This window comes from Anguilla anguilla, chromosome 11 (assembly GCF_013347855.1).
Source record: "Anguilla anguilla isolate fAngAng1 chromosome 11, fAngAng1.pri, whole genome shotgun sequence".
In the NCBI taxonomy this organism is placed as follows: Eukaryota; Metazoa; Chordata; class Actinopteri; order Anguilliformes; family Anguillidae; genus Anguilla; species Anguilla anguilla.
In genome coordinates this window covers 5885784-5907759 of record NC_049211.1, presented here as the reverse complement: position 1 = coordinate 5907759, position 21976 = coordinate 5885784, and the positions used below count along the sequence as shown (strand labels likewise).

Below are 21976 nucleotides of genomic sequence, written 5' to 3'. Positions count from 1 at the left end.
TTCAGCCATATGCGTTTAACTGCATTGAAGCACAGAATATAAGAACATTTTTATTTAGACAATGCGGGTCACCATAGACGTCGGGTCACCATTGTGCACAAACCTGCATCCCTAATTCAGCAAATAATTTAACTAATTATATAATCAAGATCTGAGGCTGGAATGAAAACCTGCATACACACGGCCCTCCATGGCACGAGTTTGACACCACTGGTTTAGCACCTCAAAAGAGCAGCCTGTGATCTTTTCTCCAGTTTTTTCATTCTTTCTCAATCATCGCATCTATTTTCATTTGTTTTTCCCTCGCTCCCTTGCTTTGCCTGTCTTGTACCACCTTACTGAATCTTTTAAACTGCGTATACTCCACTACTGCACTGACACGATGCATTTCCAAATGGTGCGGGCCATAAAAATACCAGATTAGCAGAACCATGGAATGATAATAAATGTTAAAACGTTTGTTATCTGATATAAAAACATTCCTATAATTGTGAATAATCAAATCAATATATTTGCAATTCATTATAATGAATGAATGTTTTTTTTTTTTTTTTTTAAAGGGCGCACAGATCTCCTTTTATTTTAAGGGGGACCCATAATGGCCGCTTTGCTCCTGTTCTTCCTGTATTCATTTCTCATGTCCATTTCTTGTTGTAATCACAAGTCAACAATGCTGCACACCTCACTGAGGGTTATACGTAATGCGGACGATCACCCAGGAGAGAGAGGCTCAGCTTCTTCAGATAGCTGTTCCCTTTCAGGACTCAGGTGGTGGGGATGTCCCCGTATGCCTCCTCTGGTTCCCGGGCAACTGCCCTCTGGGATTTCTGGGAATTTCTTCGCTCGCATCCTACGCGGGGAAAAAAAAAAACAGGCAAGGAGAGGGTATCAATTACTGTGCGGGAAAATAGCGGAAATCGACACAGACGGACCAAAGCGACTCGCAGCTACCGTCCAACAGATAACGGCTTGAGAGGCGGATCCCTCCCACGGTTCGATCGGACAGCAGATGCAGGGCGGACTGGGTTTATCCGGACGGCGAACGCGCTCACCTGTGGCGCGGCGGCGTCCAGCAGGTCCTGCGTAGGCACCAGGCAGCCGGCTTCGCCCAGGAAGCACACCAGGATGTGGAGCACGTCGCCCCAGCGACCCACGGTCAGCATCAGCACCATCAGGCCCCCGAGCCGCACCACCACCGTCTGGAGCGCCGCCGGGCCGCCCGGGTGCCGGTTCTGCTCGTCTGCAGGAGGCGCGCAGAAGCAGCTGTTTTTAATTCACTACCTTTCTTTTTCTGGGTGGCAAAAAGCGAGGGATGCTGTGCCTTTTACCTGCTCTTCTGATCATCCTGTCCAATCCCCTGTTTTTACATTGCATTACATTACAGGCATTTAGCAGACGCTCTTATCCGGAGCGACTTACACAACTTTTTTTATGTAGCATTGACATTGCAACCAATTATACAGCTGGATATGTACCTGTGACCTTTAGGTTACATTACATTACATTGCATTACATTACAGGCATTTAGCAGACGCTCTTATCCAGAGCGACTTACACAACATTTTACATACCATTTACATTGCTCAGGGGTACCACGGCAGTGTACCTGTGACCTTTAGGTTACAAGACCAACTCCTTACCCATTATTCTAATTCTGCACTGCCGTCCTGTTTACCAGAGACCCATCACTCTCCCTAACATACTGCACCCATGTGAAAAAATTGTATACTAAGAATACTTGATATAAACGTTACCTATACACCAAGTATTCTTAAGTATAAAGTAGTGTGCTTCAGGTATACTTTTGTATGCAATTTTGTTTTACACGAGCAGGCCCAAAGCCCATCTCTAATCTCCCGCCTGGCCTACTGCCTCCCCTTGCTCACCCTGCATGTAGACCACCAGCAGCGTGTAGCAGATAGTCAGCGGCGTCCAGAACCTGAGGGCCTCCGTGGCGGACAGGAAGTGGCGGTTGATGGTGGACACAGCGGCAATGGCGGCCACGGCGAAGGTGAGCAGCAGGGCGCGGGACAGGGCCGACGGGAGAGCGCGGCCGGAGCTCAGGAGCCCGATGCACACGCCGCAGTAGCGCTGGGAGCTGTGCAGCGGGTACAGCGCCTTCACGTGCCCCCAGAGACGCGCGCTCAGGCCGGCCAGCAGCCAGCTCAGCCCCGCCGTGAGGAGGAGGGCGAGCAGGCGCTGCGGCGCCCCCTCGTGGAGGAAGTGGAGACTGCAGCTCAAAGCGCAGCCCAGGGAGAACTGGCACTGGACCATGAGCTGCTGGGTACTGGACCGGGATTCCTGGGTTTGGAGAGGTAGGAGGCGGGAGAGAGGAGGGGTGAGCTGCTGAGCGCTAGCGTTTAAAATCAAGCTTTTAAAATCACAGAATGGCGCGCGTTGATCTGGGCCGTGAGAGGAACAGTGATGTGGGCGACATAGGGGCGACATAGCTCAGGAGGTAAGACCGGTTGTCTGGCAGTCGGAGGGTTGCCGGTTCAAACCCCGCCCTGGGCATGTTAGACACCTAACCCCTAACCCCTAACTGCTCTGGCGAATGAGAGGCATCAATTGTAAAGCGCTTTGGATAAAAGCGCTATATAAATGCAGTCCATTTACCATGTGCCCGGTGAGACACAATGCGTCTCTCTCAGCAAGACTGCCGCTAATTACAGCACCAGTGCACGAGCCGGTCGGCGCGCGCAAATATGCTGTTACGTGAGTCAGTTTTGCGAACGAGGCGTACCGATCCGGCAGCAAGGCGCGCTGAGATCGCTCTCAGGCAGAACTCCAGAACTACCAGGGAGGCGACTCTGGAGCCGACCAGAGAGAGGACCGCGGTCAGGAACCAGAACTGCAGCCACGTGCCGAGTCGGCCGCTGGCGCCGCTCGTGCGCAACGATCTGTCCTTGCCGTTCGTTTCATCGCCATCTCTGCCAAAAGATTTAACAGAAACAAGAAACTGATTAATACCGTTGCTTTATTGATTTCAAGATAGACCAAAAATAAATACTCTCTGCTGTTAGAAACCTGAAAGCAGACCCTTTTCCAGAAAGATAGGTTTAGTTTTCTACTTTGTGTAACGTTAGATATTTTATCTAATTTTTCTAATGGGCCTTGCTCTGGTCATGGATAGGAGAAGCTGCCAGGTTTTTATTTGTGGTTCATGGTTCCTGATTATATTTCCTCTGGCACTGGTTAAAACTGTCTATTAAGGGACCACCACACATCAGAAACAAACAAACACACACACGCACACACACACACACACACACACACACATATTCGTTTCTCATGCAGACCAGTTTGCAGGCACAGACACACGAGAACAAGCACACATGCACACACTGTTTCTTTATGGATATCATTTCAATGCAGGTGTTTTGCACTGATCCACTAATCTTCGTATTTCAGATCAGTGCAATCACATGTCCACTACCAGCCTGTCCAGATCATAGCAACATACAGGGAACATGCAGTTTATTTTTTTCTGTCAGCCTGTCCCCTGTCTCACCTAATATTTTTGATGAACAGATGAACTCTCATCAGATTATGCAGGACAGATATTCCACATGCACCCACCAGCCCTGTGCATCACACAAACACAAGAATCACCATCAATGTTTAATAAGAGTTACATCAGGAAGCAAGTTGTTCCTGTTTCTTTTTTTAAAAGTAACACAAATGTTGTAATGAAATTTTAGATTTCAAGACATGACTAATAATAACGACAATAAACATTATATAATATTATAACTAATATACAACTCACCTTGTAGGAAGCTGTTCATGGGGGTAGTCTCTAACGTCAGCCAGTCCGGTATCCATGACAGCCCCGAGCCAATGAAGGATACCATGTTGCCAACGTGCCAATCAAAAGTTTAAGTTGTTTTTAACGATATATTGTTTTCTTAGGGAAGTAATCGTTCATTCCAAATGCCGGACTTGAAGACAAATCTTCAAACACACACCAGGAAAGCTTATAAATCAATCAATCAATAAATACGTGATATGAAACTGAAACGATTTTCCATACTAGCTTGCTGTCCGGACTTCGAGCAGCCGGCAAAATTATTCATTCTTTCTCAATGAGTTGTGTGTTGTGTACCGACCCTGTTCAAAGGTCGTTGTCATATTTTGCTGCGCAGAGGTCGTACTACGGCTGCCCTCGCGAAAAAGTAGTCCATAGTAGTTTTTCTTTTTAAGTAGGCTATGCTTAAACTCATCCCTTTTATTTTATTTTGGTATATTTAAGTACTTTCTAGAACTAAATTGCCCAATTTTAAGTATGCATAATTTCCCGGAACTATACTTCTTTAAGCAGGTTACTAATAAACCTTCTATCCTAAATTGGTGAAGTACTGTAAACCGTGATCTAAGTTTACTTCGGGAAAGTAAAGTGAAAGTGGACCGTTATCTGGGATTTAGTTCAGAAAAAGTATACTTAAGGCATACTTTTATAAACTTTTTTGTAAAGGCATACTTTGTTGAATAATCATATCACTGGTAAAATACAAAACAAATTGAAAGATAAAGCCGTAGATAACTCAGATAGGACCGTCGGTAATGTTGTTTTAAATTATTTAGAACCACCGAGTTATTATAAAAATATGACAATTAGCCAGTGTTTTGTCTCTGAAATGTTATGCAACAAGTGCTTATTACTTTTCAGATCAACATGGAGAGCACTTTGAGACCAATATTGTCAAGGACCTTTATGCCAAGCACTTTACGCGTATCAAGGTTCGCTAGAGTAAATTTTAGAACAACGCGCATATTAATAAATGAGAAAACAGCGCCGCCTCGTGGTAGCATGCCATTCTCAATTAAATATATTTTTAAATAATCTGGATAACCTTTGTCTCACCGCAAGGCGTTCGTATTCAGGTGCGTATGCTCGCCGTTTACCGTGCCGCGGCACTGCTTTTAGACAATAGCCTACAGGGAACAGAACCCAGGAATCTGATGAACAATTTCTATTATATTAATTTTATCTGGGATGGCAGGTATGCAAAGGTCGTATCTGTCTGTGAGCACGTGATATCCATTTCCACATCTGGCTACCCGCTCTAAGCTCTGGAGTATTTAAAAGAAAAGTACAGTTTAACCAAATATTCCAATCCCAGCGCAGTCGCCATAATGAAAATATGTAATGATACAGTCCTACAAATGGTAACGAGCTGTTAATTAGGATAGTACCTCGTGCAAAACGCACGTGAACGTATCTCACTCGTGTTTTGTACAGCTGATTTCAAATTTATAACGGTTGGGGGGCTCCCAGGTATTGTATTTAGTACCTGTGGAGTGACGTGCCCAAAAGCCATTATCAAAATGGGGTACCATCATAGTAAATCATGGGAGCAAGAGCATGATCTTTTTTCTAATGGTCCTGGGCATATTTTGGCCTGAAAATAACATTTCAGTCGGCATGCTGTCGCCTAATTGAATTATTCTGCCTTCTATTTTTGTCCCAAATATTACTGATATTAAATATTTGGGATACTCTGTTAGATTTGTAGCTGCTCTTAAGTTTGAGTTCTGTTCCCTCTCCAGTCACCGTCAGAGGTGCCATTTAATTTAATGTGCAGCTGGAACATGCAGATTGGACAAAGGCATATTGTTCTTATGCAAAGGGTTGGAGACTTTTTAAAAAAACAAACCGATAATAACAATGAGCCTGGTTATTAAATATATAGCAGTGTTATTATCTTCATTATATATTTAAATATATTAAATAAAGTTTTGTTAAATGGGTTCAAGTGGTTCTCAAGTTAATGAACGCAATTCATACACACTGAGGAATTTAAGACCAGAAAAGTCTAATTTAAACACCTTTTGAATTCTGGATAATAACCAAGCTGCTGTATGTTAAAATTCAGTTTATAGTAGTCCAGTGTATTACAACTACTATATAAATATTTAAATACTTCCAGATAGTTTTAAATAACCACTTATTTTTTAGTAATTTGTACTGAAATGGTTCTGAAACTAAAACTATATACAATGAAGCATAGTTTTATATGTATTCAAGATTCCTGTTGAGTCAAAGAAAATAATGTTTTAAATATGTTTAGCTGTTCTTTTGCCCATTACCTTGTTTCTGCTGAAACAAACGGACCGTTGGTGCCATCCATCAAGTCACTGACCCTTGCTTTGGCCCAGGGTTCAAGTGCAACCAGAGCCTGTGTGTATGTCTGCCATTTGTTTTTTTTAACTGTGACATGAGACGATAAAACTTTCCATTTCATTGTAAACACGTGTGAGAAATGCGTTTGCAGACACTTCTGTGACAATGTGCTTATTGAAGCCTTAAGCTTTGGCCCCTCAATTGCTGCTTTCAGCTGTATTTTCCCATTTTTTAAGTTCTATTTTTAGTAATGCAATATAAACTTGTGTTCTTGCCCTTTCAGTTAAAAAAAAAAATAATAAATTGTACTGCCGAAGACTGTTCTTGTGTCCCGCTATGTAAAACGCTTTACAGTGAACTGACCTACGAGTGAACCAGTGCCGGTGTATTCAGCCAGTTAGATCATCTGGTCAGGGTAACGGGTCGAAACAAAAACCTGGATGAACACCGGCCCTCCAGGACTGGAATGGCCTGCCCTGCCCTGACCACAGTATTTCCCAGTGAATAGTGGGAAGAAACAAAACATCATTAGACGGACATTTGAAAAATTCTTTTGCATCTTATTTTATACTTCTTCTGTAAAACTGAAATTCGATCTCATCTCGTTTCCCTATTCCCTATTGTTCTGTGCAACACTACTGGTGGGCATGGAACCCCTTTTGGAAAGCTACATTTTACACTGAAGGAACCTGGAATTGGACTGTGAAGAACACAGATTTTAAATAGGCTGCATTTTTCTTTCACCTCATGACTCCATGAAGACAGGTAACTTCAGCTTTACGTCCGGTTTTATTTTTTTTTAATGATTCATTCAGTCATTCAACACATACACATTTACTCAAATATACTCCAAATGTCATGATGATTTTTGCTCTCTCTCCATTTCAATTATTTTCTTTAAATGGCATCCTTTCTTTCTTTCTTTACAGTTCTCCCTTACTGCCCACCCGCCAACCCTCCCCCAGGCAAAAATGGAATATATTCAAGTCAAAACCACTTGTATGTTTAAAAGCACACACACACACTCACACAAACACACTCACACATACACGCCATTGTAAACAATGAACTTTGAAAGCGTTCCTCCATCAATGCAAAAGACAAAATAATTAAAAAACAGGCTATACACAAGAGTCCACCGATCGCTCCCCTTCCACAGGTCTGCAGCTCCCCTGGACAGCCAGAACTGCACCGTTGGATCTCCTGTCATCCAGAGACAAAAACGGATGGAAAAAAAACCTCCATTTTTTCTCTTATCTTCCGGTGGAGACAGTGGTGGGAAGTAAAAATTTTATTTATAGCAACTTCTGATAACAAGTTTATTCATAGTAACTTATATAACGCTGACCATAATCATAGTCAGGTGTCTCTTCTGCTTATGAAGTCAGTTTTTATTGAAGAAACTTTTTTTTTTGCGAGAGAAAGGAAAAATATAGAGCAAGGAATATGAGAGATGAGGGAGTTTACTGAATCTGAGGCAGCCAGTCACCGTTCTGTCTTCCCTCCATTTCCAGCTTCCAGAAGAAGCCAGAGCCAATCCAAGGAGTACAGAGTCAAGAGTGAGTCCTTCTCATCCCTGCATTCAGACTGGATGTCGTTAGTGTTTCTCTCGCTCTCGCTCTCTCTCACACTCTCTCTCTGTCTCTAACTGCCTCTCTCTCTCTTTCTCTCTCTCTCCCTTCATCTCTCTGTCGCTCGCTCCCTCTCTCAGCACTATCTCTTGGCGCGCACAAAATACAAGGCATTGGTTTTGGGGTAGTACTTCACGTTCTGCTTCTTGTCCATCAAACCCCCGAAAATGATCAGCTCCCCTCTTCCCTGGACCACGGTGTGCAGGCTGGTTTCGGGGGGTCCCACCACGGTCGCGGCCCCCCCGCCGCCACTCACCCCTCCCGCTCCGCTGCCGCTGCTGCTGCCGAACACCTTCCAGGAGACCAGTCCCGGCCCCCGGGCCTGTGAGAGGTCCAGCACGTACATCTGCATGGGCTTGCAGTTCAGCGACTGGTACAGGGGCTTCCCCACGTTCAGGCTCTGCGGGGGGTGGTGTCCCAGGCGCCTCGCGATTGGTGGAATGGAGTGTCCGTCAGCCGCCGCCGCCGCCGCCTGCCCGGGAGGGGGCGGGCTGCCGGACGAAGCGGAAGGGGGCGGGGCCCCGCCTGTGGCTCCGCCTCCCTGGGAGGAAGCGGAGGAGGAAGATGGCGACGATGAGGAGGAGAGCGCTTTGACGGCCTCCAGCCCCCTGCGCAGGGCCCCGGGGGAGACGGCCCCCGGCGGGCTCGCGGGGGACCCCGGCGGGGTGTGGACACCGTTGGCGCTCGTCAGCTCGGGGGCGGAGCCTGAGGCGGCGACCGTGGAGGAGTCCCAGCAGCAGTCGGGCGGGACGGGGGGGTGCGGGTGGGCGGGGTGCGCTCGAGGCGGGGGGGAGGCGGCCTGGGAGGGGCTGGTGCGGGGAGAGGGGGAGGAGCCGTTGAGTAAGGGGAGGGGTAAGGGGGGGCTGTCGGGCCCCCGGCTGGGCGACTGCTGCAGAGAGGAGGAGGGGCTGGCCTCTCTGGCGCCCCCTCTGGCCGAGGGCCGGGGCCGCAGCGTCCCCCAGCGACCGTTGACGCACGGCGCCTCCTCGTACGCGCCCGGGACCCCGCCCCCCGCCCCGCCGCGCACGGGCGACTGCGAGCGCAGGGAGGGCGGGTCCGGGGCCAGGGGCGGGGACGTGGCGCTGATGGGGGACGGCCGCGAGTTCAGGCTGGGGCTCAGGGGGGCGTGGCCAGAGGGTGCCTGGGAGAAGACCACCAAACACTGGCCCACCTGCGGGACAGCAGCGAGCGCGTTACCAAACGGAGAAAACGAAAACGACAGGGACTAAACAGAGAAAACGACAGGGACTAAACAAACAAAATGACAAGGACTAAACAAACAAAATGACAGGGACTAAACCAACAAAATGACAGGGACTAAACAAACAAAATGACAGGGACTAAACAAACAAAACGACAGGGACTAAACAAACAAAATGACAGGGACTAAATTGAGAAAATGACAGGGACTAAACAAACAAAAAACGACAGGGACTAAATTGAGAAAACGACAGGGACTAAACAAACAAAAAACGATAGGGACTAAATTGAGAAAACAACAGGGACTAAACAAACAAAAAACGACAGGGACTAAATTGAGAAAACGACAGGGACTAAATGGTGGAAACGACAGGGACTAAATGGAGAAAACGACAGGGACTAAACAAACAAAATGACAGGGACTAAACAGAGAAAACGGTAACTCAGGCGCAATTTAAGGGGTCGCCCCGCGGACGTACCTTGCAGGCGGGGTGGCACCACAGCTCCGGAGCTCCGTGCTCCTCGTTCTCCACCCGCAGCTGTTGCCATGTCCACGGGGCCACGCCCATGTGCAGGAGCCAGGCATCCTTCAACAGCTGGGACGCACGCGAAAGGAGGAACAAACAAACATCAGGACTGAAAATACAGCAAAACGACACGACCTAGGGACAGGCGATACATTGCGACGATAATTATCCAATGCAATAATGGTTGTAGCCACCATATGGTGCATTACAAGGTCACGCGGCTTCCATGTGATCATGTGATGTGCTTCTGTCAATTACATGCAGCTGCTCAAGCACTTTAACACACCTATTCAGGCAAACCAGCCCGTTACACGCATGCAGACGGTACTCACAGCATTGGGTCCCCCGCAGCCACCCAAAATCAGCAGCGTCTTGTCATCAAGGACAACCTGGGAAAGATGAAAAGAAATATTTAGGGATAATACAAGAGAAAAATGTAGACGTATGAGAAGAAAACGCTATACGCGCACACACACACACACACACACACACACACACACACACATACATACATACATACACGCAGACACGCACACACACACAGTGACACTTACCTGTGACTGACCTCCCCGAGGGTGGGGGGCGGTTCCGGTGATGGGGGGTTTGGACCAGGTCCAGTGCTCCAGATCCAGGATCCAGACCTCATTACTCCTGGGGGGGGGGGGATTCAGGAGAGTCAGTTAGGGCAGTGAACTGCTCTGCTGAGTTCACACAGGTGACAACAGGCAGCTGATCTGAAAATGCTTCAAATACCAAACTGCATTAAAGAACGTGGGCCCTCCCAGGTGGTGTGCCTTGCTAAAGCCCCCTGGCACCAAACCATCCCCCTGGCAACGAATCATGCCGATGTCAGTGCCCACTGCGGCTGGCACATCCTGTGCCCATGGAACACTGCCAAGCTAGCTTCCCACTTTGACAACTTCGCACAAATTCCAGAATCACTTCCTGCCATGATTCAGCACCACTGGGTGCAGCTGGCCATAGACTGCCAGGCAGCAAAATCCTTTCAGCTCTTTGCCTTTGGTGTGGTTTTACATTATTTCCTGTTATCTAGGCAGGAGCAACTATAACCACGCTGCAAAATTGGAACTTACATTTGCCGCGCGCCAAGGGAACCCCCAAAAACGATCATCTTGCTGCCAATGACTGACGAGGAGTGTCCCGCCATTGGAGGGGGCCCGTGGGTGGTCACAACACAATTCCACCTGGACAGAGAGATGGAGAGAGGGTTGGAGAAAGGAAAAGAGGGAGGTTGGAAGATGGGGTAAAGAAATGGTCAAAGAAGAAAATAAAGATGTGCATGTTCACAGTGCAGATAACCAGGTTATTGGTTTTACTTCCTTCTTCGTACACATCGTCTTCCCCAACAGACACGTCTCTCACTCACCAGTTCTTGGAGGGCGAGTAGGTGTGGATCTCATCGAAGAATCTCTCGGGCTGGTGCAGGGGGTAGGGGCTGGGCCGGGTCCACCCCCCAAACAGGACCAGCAGGTCCCGGTACACCACCAAGGTAGCCCCAGCCTTTGGAGAGGGGTACGAACCTGACGGGGCAATTGGGGTGGGGGGGGGGAGGGGGGGGGGATTAGGGGGTTAGCCAATATTTTCAGGAGCAAACCAAGCACAGATATGTACACGTGAGACCATGGCAACGCGAGTGGACCGGTGTTAAGTATGAGCTCGCCGGTGCGTACCTGAGGCCAGGGGCCTGATCCACTCTTTGCTGTTGAGATCGAGCCTCCACAGGTCATTGAACGCGGCATTGCAGCTGCTCTGAGTGCAGCCGCCGAACACGTACATGGACTGGTTAGAGTCATAGTAGCACGCACCTGCAAAACACAACACGCTGCATCACCATTTCCTCACCACACATTAATCACACAAATGTACTATTTCCTAGTTTAACTGGTACATATGTCATACACATTGACAGTGCAATTAAGGACATCTCATGAATATATGCCAATTACTCCAGTCATGCCACAAGGAAAAGTTCTTTTTTTTTTTTGTACATGGTTTTAAAGGATTCTTGTATCTTGAACTATATTGTCAGCATGGACGCTGGACAGTTAATTTCTCCGATCAAAGACACAAATTTTGACAGACTGTTTTTCCTCTACCCTCCCCCCCCTTGCCCAACTAATTTCTTTTATAACGGCATTGGCCATCTCATATTTATGACCGGTAACTGCCATTCACTGCTATTACAAAAATGTTTTCCATTTTACGGTCCATTTATGCTTCCTACAATTTTAACAGTAAATATCCAAGTACTGGAAATTCTCCAAGACACTTCTTCCCATTTATTTCCCACTGAATTCACGGCACATCTTGGACAGCTCTTCATCTTACACAACATCAAAAACATTCAGATACGAAGACAGGAAAGGGGACCAAAACAGAAGCGCAGATGCAATCGTGACACGAATGAGCAAATCTGTTTCAAAATCACTTCAAAATTAAGAGCTGAAGAGGAAAACGAAGAACAGATGGGTATTCGGAGATTGCGGAGGGAAGGTAGAGCGACTGACTGTGTGAGAAGCGCTGTGTGATGGGTGTCCCGGGGTAGGGGTACGTCCGACTCTCCCACTGAATATTGCCTTCCTGAACTGCCTTCAGGAACCCGTGGTAGCACTGATGGGCCACTCCTGAGGGGGGGACAGAATTTAGAATTCAGAAATCTGCTGACCAAGTCCAAATGGAACATTCTTGAAAATTCTTTAAAAAAATAGTTAAGAGTTATTCTCAAAGAAACCATTTTAAAAATGCAAGGGACTTCACGCAGAAGGAAGGTACTCTTGTGTCAAAAGGTCAGATGTGTGATTGAGTCTATTTGCGATTAACCATGCCTCAGTGAATCAATATTGATTAATCGATTAGCCGGGCCTTACCTTTAATGAGGCGATACCACTGTTTGCACACCAGGGCGGCGGTCTTGTGCTCCTGGTATGGGGACAGGAAGGACAGGATGTACTCCAGCACTTCCTCGGGCAGCTCGCCCATCGTTCGCTCGCTCACTTTCGCCCCACCCCCAGCCCGGCGCTCCTCCTGTTCGTGCCCCATGGCGAACTGTCCCGGCCCGGCCCCGCCCTCTTCCGTATCCATGGCAACGAAGCTGTCATCCTCACTGTCTGAGGAGCTGGACATTCTGGCTGGCGGCAAGGGCAAGGAAAAGGGAGGAAGGAGAAGAAAAAAAAAAAAGATAGGAAAAGAAGAATTCAAGAACCATCAATAATCACTTCTTTCTCCACAGGAAGAAAAAAAAAACTATGGAAAAATACATACTGGTTGCTCAGTTACAAACACCTAGTAAGGGGTACAGCAGCAGTTCCCAAATTCCTGGAGTCTATCGTCCTGAATGTCTTCACTCCAACCTTAACAAAGCACACCCCATTCAACAGCTAGAGATCTCATTGAGCTGCTAATCAGTAGAATCGCACGTGCCGAAGTAGAGTTGCAATGAAAACCTACAGGGTAGTATATCTCCAGGAACAGGGTTGGGAACCACTGAGGTACAGCCTTAAACCTTGATAAATCAAAAAGTAAAAAGTGGTTTTATCACTGCAGGAATCATACAGAATGCTAACAATGTATATCATTAAAAATAAGTGACATAAAAATAAAATCATGTTTACCCTAGTCTTTTACACTGAAAGCACAGGCCTAATTAGCCATTTCCTCCTGCTCAACAACTGCTGGAATTGGCACGGAAAACACCTGTGGTGCTTTAATTGCATTAGCATAAATTCACAAGTGGTTGTGAAAGGAAAGGGAAGGAAAGCAGGTGGAGGTGAGAGCACTTTAGCATCTAAGACCAAAGAAGAAGCACACAGGCAACACGACATCACTGAAGATAAGAGGAAAATGAAAGAACAGGTTAGATGGGGGATGTCTTTGAAAGACAAGCACATGTCTGTTTCCAAACAAGGACAGGACCCTAGCCAAACCAATAGCGCATAATGACTAATTTTCACTTACAACACGTTAATTTGCACACAGAGGGAAAGTTCCACAATCAGATAAAAACTGTGACCTACAGAATAAATTAAAATGCCCCCAACACACACACACACACACACACACACACACATACACAGTTCATAATCTCAAATATCTGCAAGCAGCTTCTCAGATGTTGTGCAGACATCCGACACCAGGACGGAGCATTAAACTCAGTGCTTACTTGCACGTTCAGTTGAAGAAATGTCACATGACCTCCATGTATTGCCCTGGTAATACTTCACTGTCCAATAGCAAGGTGAAGTCAGAGCACGTGTGCCTCTCTTCGTCAGCTGCCTCTTTCTGCCTTATTTTACATGTTCCCTGTAGCCTGTTAAGGTGCCACCCACTTCTGGCTATAATAACCCCTCCACCCAACACACACACACACGTGGTAAGGAACTGGTCTTGTAACCTAAAGATCCCTGGTTCGATTCCCGGGTAGGACAATGCCTTTGTAACCTTGAGCAAGGTGCTTGCTTCAGTATATATCCAGCTGTATAAATGGATGCAATGTAAATGCTATGTAAAAGTTGTGCAAGTCGCTCTGGATAAGAGCGTCTGCTCAATGCTCGTAATGTAACATGAACACACGAATGCACATGCACACACACACAAAACTTTCCCATGCTTCTATCACTGAATCCCCCTCCCCCCTCCCAAAGTCAATCAGATATGTCATTCCTTTGTTCCTTACAGGTTAGAGATACACTGTCTGTCTGCAGCACAGAGAAATAAGTGGCCACATTAGAGCTGGCCAAGAGAAGAGCAGTGACATCACCCAGAGTGCCAGGAACACTCAATGTGACAAATGATATAATAAAGCAATGTAACACCTATGTGCTTCTTCAGTGCATCCATGTTAATTCCCTCTTTCACCTGTTTTAATACCACTTCACCACCTCTCCTCCCACACCCCCATCACACAACCTTGTTAGCCATCTGTGCCGCTACATCACTACCACCTCTAATATATTCAACGTTCTTGGAATATACGTGTGCACTTGAGGATGAAAAATGTAATAATAATTCCTGGAGGGTCCGTGTGAATGGTGCACACGGTGGTTTGGGAAGTGTGTGTTGGGGGGGGGGGGGTGTAAAGTTGATGTCATCCGTGTGTGAGTGTTTACTAGGTGTGCCAAAATTAAAATGATTCGTACGAATACACGACTACGAATTAATGTGTTAGTACGTACCAAGCTTTCTTTAATGCTATTTCAAGTTCACTTTGTAGTTCCTCTCAAGTTTAATTAATTATTAGTTTTATGAACAGCTCAATAGCGAATTAACCAAGTCAATATTAAGTGTTTTGGGGAGATGAACAACGTTCGCCAAAACGCCAGTGGAGTTAACTTACGCAATGTCAGCTATAGCTTGCGAGCTACTTCAGGAGCAACTGCAATTAGTTCAACGTATCCAAAAGTCCATCGTGCATTGACCTACCTACCGGTCTTTATATCAGTTGGCTGGAGTTTTTTTAAGTAACGTTAGTTAACGTCGTTGGTAATATTATTCGGAATCTAGGCAACACATGTAACTTGTTACACAGTGATAGCTAGCTAGCTAGTTAGCTAGACGCTAACTTGTTAGATTGCTAACAGTTAGGTAACCTACCTTCCTTGCTACCCAAATTCCGAACGTGGCCATCACGCGAACTAACCAGCTTAGCTGAATTCCATGAAGAAGGGGTACTGCCCATTATTAAGGAGAATGGGTGCAAATGTGTCCAGCTAACAGATAGCCAATGAACCAAATTCCACCCAGCTCGTACCCATACTCCCAAAAACAAATTACTCTTTCCCCTCTCACCTCGCCCCTGTCCCCGGTGGCGATGCTTTATCCCGGCCTCCCTGCGACTTCCAGCAGCACTCACTTGTATCTCCAAGATGCAGAAACACCGTCGTCTCCTTCTCACCGGCAGCAACACTACCGAACTCCCCTTGGCCCCACTACAGAGGGGCAATTTCTAACTAGGCTAGCAAGCTATGCTAGGTAGCTAGCTATCTGCCGGTGTTCAGCAGTTGCTTGGGTTTATAGGGTCCAAGTACTGATCGATCATCGAACCGTATCCTGAACGTCCCCTTCCTGTCTCCGTTCTCTATGTCCTATTTACCTGTCTATCCCCTCCTCTCGCTTATGTCTTTTCTGTGTCTTTCTTTCCTACTTATACCTTGATACCGATCATCACTATCCACACAGACGCCATCTTCCTCGCAAGCGGCATCACCATTCCCAGTAACTACGGGAGCGCGCACGCAACGTATAAAAAGAGGAGGAATAAAAGAAGTTGACGAGCCTGTGTTAGGCGCGCCAGACGGGATCGATGACGTACATGTATCAGTGAACACAAGTGAACGGATATTATTACCATTAAAAGGTTTAGGTATTTCTGCTTTTCAGATATGGAAAAATGTGTTCTTTTAGGCTTAATTTAGAAAGTGATTTATGCAGTACAACGGATGTCTTTTGGATAAAAATTAAATCTATCAAGGGCCTGAAATTGCCAGCAAGTTATATATACGAGTGGGATACATTATTACAATATGTACATTATTGTTGTACAATAATGTATTGTTACTGTGTTGCCCTTTCAATGAACCACCCCACTTAGTAGTAATGATGATTGCAATTACTGACTACATTGCAATTAAAGGATGTTAATTTTTCATCAAATGTGATGCTCTCATATTGATAATTGCATGATCCAATCTCAAATGTCCCTTTCTTACCAGTCTTACCAGAGCTATGGGCTTTACAAGCCAAACACCACATAATGCAAATTTAACCCCCTGTACATTCAGCAACGATTTCACCCTCCAATGGCTCCACAACTGCAGAAACACCCTCTCCTCTGTTGCCTGTAAGGGGCACCCACCTCACTTATAGAGGGGTGCCAAAAAGTTGACAAATTGCCTGTTTCACTTTAACATGGATTATAAGGAGTCAGAAGATCCATGAAATAATTGGGGCTGAGTTATGTATTTTAATGCACTGCATGTACGTACAAGTATTTTAAATTTAACGGCCAAGACCAAAAAACAATGTACGGCACCAGGGTAGGTCCTTAATATTCTCAATATTTTTTCACTAGTGGTCGCATGACTTGCATCAAAATTCCAGACATCAGACGTAGCAGTTGGTGTAATGTAGACAGGATTTATATAAGCAGATAGTACCTAACAGTAAAACTTCTGAGTTATCTTTCAATTTGTATGTCAGCAAGTAGTTTTAAATTGCCAAAGCAGACATTGGACTGACTGTAATATACTGTTCGTCTGGCTAAAACGCACAAGGACCAATCAGATTTCAGGAAGCCAATCTCACAAAACTAGCCTGACAGACGACAGACAGACAGTGACGTCTGGGGCACTGAACAGAACTGCTGTTCTTCCATGAAATGGGGGCACTGGTGCAGTTAGCATCCAAAACAACAGGTGGCGGCAATGCTAATTTACTACGAATATTACTAGCCGATAGTTTATAGAAGAAGAATTTGTTCCTGGAGTGTGTGTGGGAGGCTGGAACATGGAAGATGAGGAGGTTACGGAGAATTGGGAGGAAGCAGCGGACAGCGGGGTAAGATGAGGAGTAGGTGAACTGTTTTTCCAGGGCACCCTTGATCATCTCCAGTCATCTTTATGTTAGAACAACGGATTTCGTTTAACTGTGGGATAGGGTCGAAGTCACGATGGAGTCCAGTCCATTGCTTTGCCAGGTTGAAACACGGCAAGGCGCAGTAGGCCACAACTTAAAGGGACAGAGGCCTGGGGTTGTGTTGGGGTTGGGATACGGAATGAGGGAGCGCGAGGAATGGCACGTAGCTAACTAGCTAGCATCCAGCCGACCAGAGAGCGCGTGAAAACTGTTTTACTGGTTAGCCAACCAAGTCACAACAAAATAAGAAGCAAAGTCAAAGTTTACTGTCTAAATGTCCTTACTAACGAAAGCTGCTGATTCGCCAAGTAGCTAAAGAAACTGGCTAGTTAGCTATTAGCTGAGCATTTCGCTGAAACGTTTCAAGCAAATTTTAGCTCGCTAGCACGAACTAACTAGTCTAGTTACAAAGCTTGGTATGCTAGCTAAACTGTGATTAAAACAAGTGCTTTGCCAATATAGTGTCTGCATACTTCCAGATCCTCACTACTTGATAGTTCATTTTATATGGCGAACTAATCTTGCCTGCTGCGATGACGTTTGTGATTTTATTTAGCTGTCGATCTGGAGAGCTAGTTTGTTAAATCGTACAACGTTAGCCAGTGCCAACTTAACTAACGTAGTACATGACCTAGCTCGATAATAAACGTTTCACTGAATGACATTGTGGGTAACGTTAATGCTGTTTGCTAAGCGCAACTAGTGCAACCGTATTTATGTAGCTAACGCTAGCTTGTAGCTAGCTGCAGGTTCATTTCGTGTTAAGCACACGAGGACGCGAGGAACGAGCTGCTAACGAGGCGACTAGCGCACTTACCAGCTTGTGAGCTGTCCCCAGTTGAATTCATAGTTAATATTGTTGGATAAAATGCTAGCTGTATATTATATTACAGTATGTGCTGTTGGTTAGCTAGCTGATTATGTCGCTAATCAGTGACCCGCCATCCATGGTTGAAGTTTGCCGCTGAAGCCTCCGACATTCCTTTCTGAGAAATGCTACAGCGAGCCCTTTCAGAATTTGAGCTTTGGATAGAGAGTAAACCTTGTCCTTTTATTTGATATAAAGAGCGGTTTAGGCAATATATTCTAAATTTGAATGGTCTGGCGTTTAACTTACTATTCAACTAACTTTCCTTAACGTCGCTTTACTCGGTAATTTAGCTGCGAAGTATAAGTTGGCTAGTTTTCTCTGAAACTTTGTTCACAAGTGTGGTTTTGGCTGTGCAGCGTGTTTTCCATTTCGGCTCTACACCTGCCGAGCCATTAGGCAATTTGAGACTTAAGGCTTAGCGTGATAATTTGCGTGATGGAAACCCGGTCGTATAACGATGGAAACGCGATATCTTCATTTGGATATTTTAAGAAATGTTTACATTTCAACTTGCTGTGATGTTTAAGAGACGCTGTACTGGTAGTTTGAGCTGTGGATTTGTCACTACTGCGGGAATTTGAAACTGGGCCAGTGTGTTATGCAGTAATTGGCAGGTCTGAGAAAGTTGGAAGGGCGTTCTGATTGGCAAACTGATATTTTGCTTCCTCCCTCAGTGTGTCTTTCAGTCTCTCCAGGATTCTAGCTGCAAAACAAAAATAACTTTGAAACTGAATACCCTTATGCCCTGCACCCCTACAATTTCCCCTCTTCCTGTCACTCAAGCTCTCTTCGACCCTCCCCTCTCTCTCCCTCTGTCAGTTTGGTGTTTCCCTGGGCTATACCAGTAGTCATAGCTCTCTGAGGCCCGTGAAATGCACTAAGATGGGGGTCGGGTGACAAGAGTAAATGTGCGCAAATAGCAACTTGTAATTTAAGCTTGTAATAAATTACCGGCCACTAAAATGATTAATTTATGAAAACAATAAACCAGTAATTCCAGTTGTGAAATGTGCACCGGAAGTCATTTACATCGTAACCTCTCCAGCAAACTAAAATTAGCATGGGGAGGATATCGCCTACGAGTTGAACTTCTTTCCCGAGTGATTTGGAAGCTGTTGAGCTCTTGCTGGAAATAGTGGCGCTCTTTTTCCCACTGAGGCTTCCGTTGGTGGATTAGCTGCGCGGTAATGATGACTTTATTTTCTAAACGCAGGAAATGGAGAGAAGACTGGAGGAGAAACTGAGGATCAGCCAGAAAGAGAAGTGAGTGACGCCTCTTTAGTGCCTTGTTAAAAAAAAAAATAGATCAGGTTTGATCCTGATCCCTCATACAGCCACAAGCCCATAGTCAGACAGGCTGTTCACTCTTACAACTTCTGTAACTTATGCGTGTTTACTCCCTGCAGGTTTAGGGGGATGCACAGTCTGTCACTCCCAAGACACAGCAGGGCAGCTGTTGAAATGAAAAAAATTTCATTATCCAGATTAACAAGGAACAATCAGAAATTATGGAGGCATTCTTTGTCAGTTTAACTTGCAGAGGAAAACTGAAACTGTAATCAAAGAGTTATAGTTGTGCTAACTATAAGGTGCATGTGTTTGTATCAGTACACTGCCTGATATGATACACAAGTATTATGATTCCTGTCAGTCTAAACGGGTTCCATTTCATTCAAACCTTTAGCATCGTCCCCCATGTTTCGAAGGTGCGGGGCTGTCCTTTCGATCGCGTTTGTGGCTGATCGAAACCGAAATTCTGTTCCCTCAGGATGTCTAACGCCAGTTCGGGACGCTCCCCGCTGAGGACGCCCATCGTGATCCAGGACGACTCGCTCCCCGCGGCCCCTCCCCCGCAGATCCGCATCCTGAAGCGGCCGTCCAGCAACGGCTCGCTGGGGTCCCCGGCCGCCGCCATGCGCCCCGTCCCGCAGGTGAAGTCCCTCGCCCAGCGGGAGGCCGAGTACGCCGAGGCCCGCCGGCGCATCCTGGGCAGCGCCACGCCCGACGACTCGCCGCAGGACAGGCCCAACGCGGACAGGTACGGAGCCGGCCCGCCTGCAGGGGGCGCCACATGCGCTCACGCTCGCATTAGTAACACTGATGGGGGGGGGGGGTTCCGCGCACCCACCGAACTTCACGTGTAACCTTACGGTTGAACGCCGATGCAGACGGTGTAAGAGAGCGATGTGCCTGGTCGTCCTGTTAAACTGTCCCCATTTGACTCCAGGTAGTGACCCAAAGTGTCATTTTATTTTGAGGAGTTGGTGAAATGCAAACATGAAATATGTTTGAGTTAAATTATTATAATATCATTGTTATTATTATTGGCTGACACACTTATTGTGATGGAGATATGTCCCCTTCCTTGGACGTAAATCCTGTGGATTGCACACTTCCGTTTGTACCAGTACGTTTTAATGACAGGGCCCGAACATTTTATTAAATGTTCCTAAAACAGTGTGTTTTTACCCTTGGGAGGACACTAGATGGCCAATTGTGTATTTAGTGCTCAGGTAATCATTTGACTGCAAAAAACAAAAAAAAAAAAGAAAGAATGTCTGACTCATGTTTTCCATCACTTTGGGCATGCAGTATGTTGCGAAACGTATTTTGAGTTGAGTACAAATTGAATTAGTCATTCACAGCAACCACAGATGTTGGAATCTGTAGCGTCCACAGACACAATTGGACACGTTGCTGTCATAGTCTCAGTACCTTTACAAACTCCCATGATCTCCCCGACCAATGGACTGTCAGCATAATTACTCTTCAGCCAATAATTGCACAGTACCAGGGACTGGGATAGTACGGTGCAAATTCAGTGCGACAGGCACTTTCAACTGGTTCATTAACCTGTGGAGCTATTTAGCTGGTCTGGAAGTGTGTTAACCGATCCTTGGGTAGGGTTATTGTTGTTCTTCTGGTACAAAATAAGACTAGGTCAAAACCTAGTGTATGGCTGAACTGGCCGACCATTGGTGTAACTTCATCACTCAGTCACTCAGTCAATCACAGACATTCGCTTTTATAGGGCTGGCCCCGCTGTTGCGATCCAGCCAAAAAAAAACTGTTAAACCAGTGGGCATGCTCGTTGTGAGGCAGCGTTCACGTGAGCACGCTTGCACACGTTCCTGCTCCTGCTCATTCTCGCTCTCCTCTTGTCTTGACCACTCCAGGCCAGCGCGAGTGAGTGGTCCCCCGCCCTCGGAGGAGTCCCGATCAACCAATCACGTGGTCCGGCAGCCGGCAGGCCCCGACGGTACGCAAGGCTTCCGCCCGCGCAGATAGGGGGGGGGGGGCACATCCTGCCTGGGGAGGGAGGGAGGAGAGGAGAGCAGAACAGAGAGGGGGTGGGGTGATGGGCGGATGTCAAAGGGGGGGGGGGGGGGGGGGGGGGGGGGGGGGACCAATCAAAGTGACGATATCGATTTTTAATCAGGGAGGGGAGACGTAGAACAGGATCATGTATGCATTTTCTCTCCTCTCCTCTCCCCCTATCTCTCCCCCTGCCAGGGGGTGTTAGCAAGGTTAGGGCAGGATGCTAATAGCAGGGGAAAGGGAGATGAGGAGTGTGGGGCAAGGAATCCCCCCCCCCCCCCCTCCCCCTCGGTCAACACTGTGATGAGGAGATTGCTCGTTTAGGACACGGTTCACTGTGATATCCCCCTTTAAGAACTCCCTCCCTATACAAATTCCCCATTCCCCAATACCCCACCCTCCTCCTCACCTGCCTCCCGCACCCCACCCCACCCCACCCCCCACTGTGACTGGCACCCTGTTGCTGGGAGACAAAAACCTTTTGCGCAGGGGGTCATGACCGACCAATCCCAGGACATTAGGCTTGGATAACTCTGCAGGAAGAAGAAGAGTGAAAGACTTTGAGTTTGAAAAAGGGGCGGAGTTCGGAAGCGGTTGAAGAGTGCTCGAGCGCGCCATTGGATCAGAGAAACCAAGAGGCGACAGAAGTGCACTC

The 21976-nt window shown here is 46.7% G+C and overlaps 3 protein-coding genes across 5 annotated transcripts; 1 reads left to right on the top strand and 2 right to left on the bottom strand.

Annotated features, from left to right (window-relative positions):
- Positions 1–516: 516 nt before the first annotated feature.
- tmem82 (transmembrane protein 82) lies at positions 517–4819 on the bottom strand. Its single transcript, XM_035383162.1, has 6 exons — positions 3770–4819; positions 3512–3584; positions 2744–2930; positions 1887–2301; positions 1053–1240; positions 517–850 (listed from the first exon to the last, which is right to left on the bottom strand). Exons 1-6 carry the CDS (start codon positions 3852–3854, stop codon positions 758–760), a joined length of 1041 nt encoding a protein of 346 aa, XP_035239053.1. The 5' UTR covers positions 3855–4819; the 3' UTR covers positions 517–757.
- Positions 4820–6894: 2075 nt separating this feature from the next.
- On the bottom strand, positions 6895–15742 carry LOC118208456 (F-box only protein 42-like). 2 transcript variants are annotated; one of them, XM_035383161.1, is made up of 10 exons: positions 15288–15742; positions 12371–12631; positions 12011–12127; positions 11174–11308; positions 10870–11023; positions 10577–10687; positions 10037–10133; positions 9815–9871; positions 9435–9551; positions 6895–8926 (listed from the first exon to the last, which is right to left on the bottom strand). In XM_035383161.1, exons 2-10 carry the CDS (start codon positions 12624–12626, stop codon positions 7838–7840), a joined length of 2133 nt encoding a protein of 710 aa, XP_035239052.1. In that variant the 5' UTR covers positions 12627–12631; positions 15288–15742; the 3' UTR covers positions 6895–7837. The 2 variants fall into 2 exon arrangements, with proteins under 2 accessions (XP_035239052.1, XP_035239051.1); XM_035383160.1 differs by having other exon boundaries at positions 12371–12627; positions 15288–15741.
- A 1117-nt stretch (positions 15743–16859) lies between these two features.
- szrd1 (SUZ RNA binding domain containing 1) lies at positions 16860–21334 on the top strand. Of its 2 annotated transcripts, none has more exons than XM_035381043.1 (4): positions 16860–17066; positions 19217–19266; positions 19772–20041; positions 21180–21334. In XM_035381043.1, the coding sequence occupies exons 2-4, from the start codon at positions 19220–19222 to the stop codon at positions 21289–21291; spliced, it is 429 nt and encodes a 142-aa protein (XP_035236934.1). In that variant the 5' UTR covers positions 16860–17066; positions 19217–19219; the 3' UTR covers positions 21292–21334. The 2 variants fall into 2 exon arrangements, with proteins under 2 accessions (XP_035236934.1, XP_035236933.1); XM_035381042.1 differs by having other exon boundaries at positions 16865–17054.
- Positions 21335–21976: the final 642 nt, after the last annotated feature.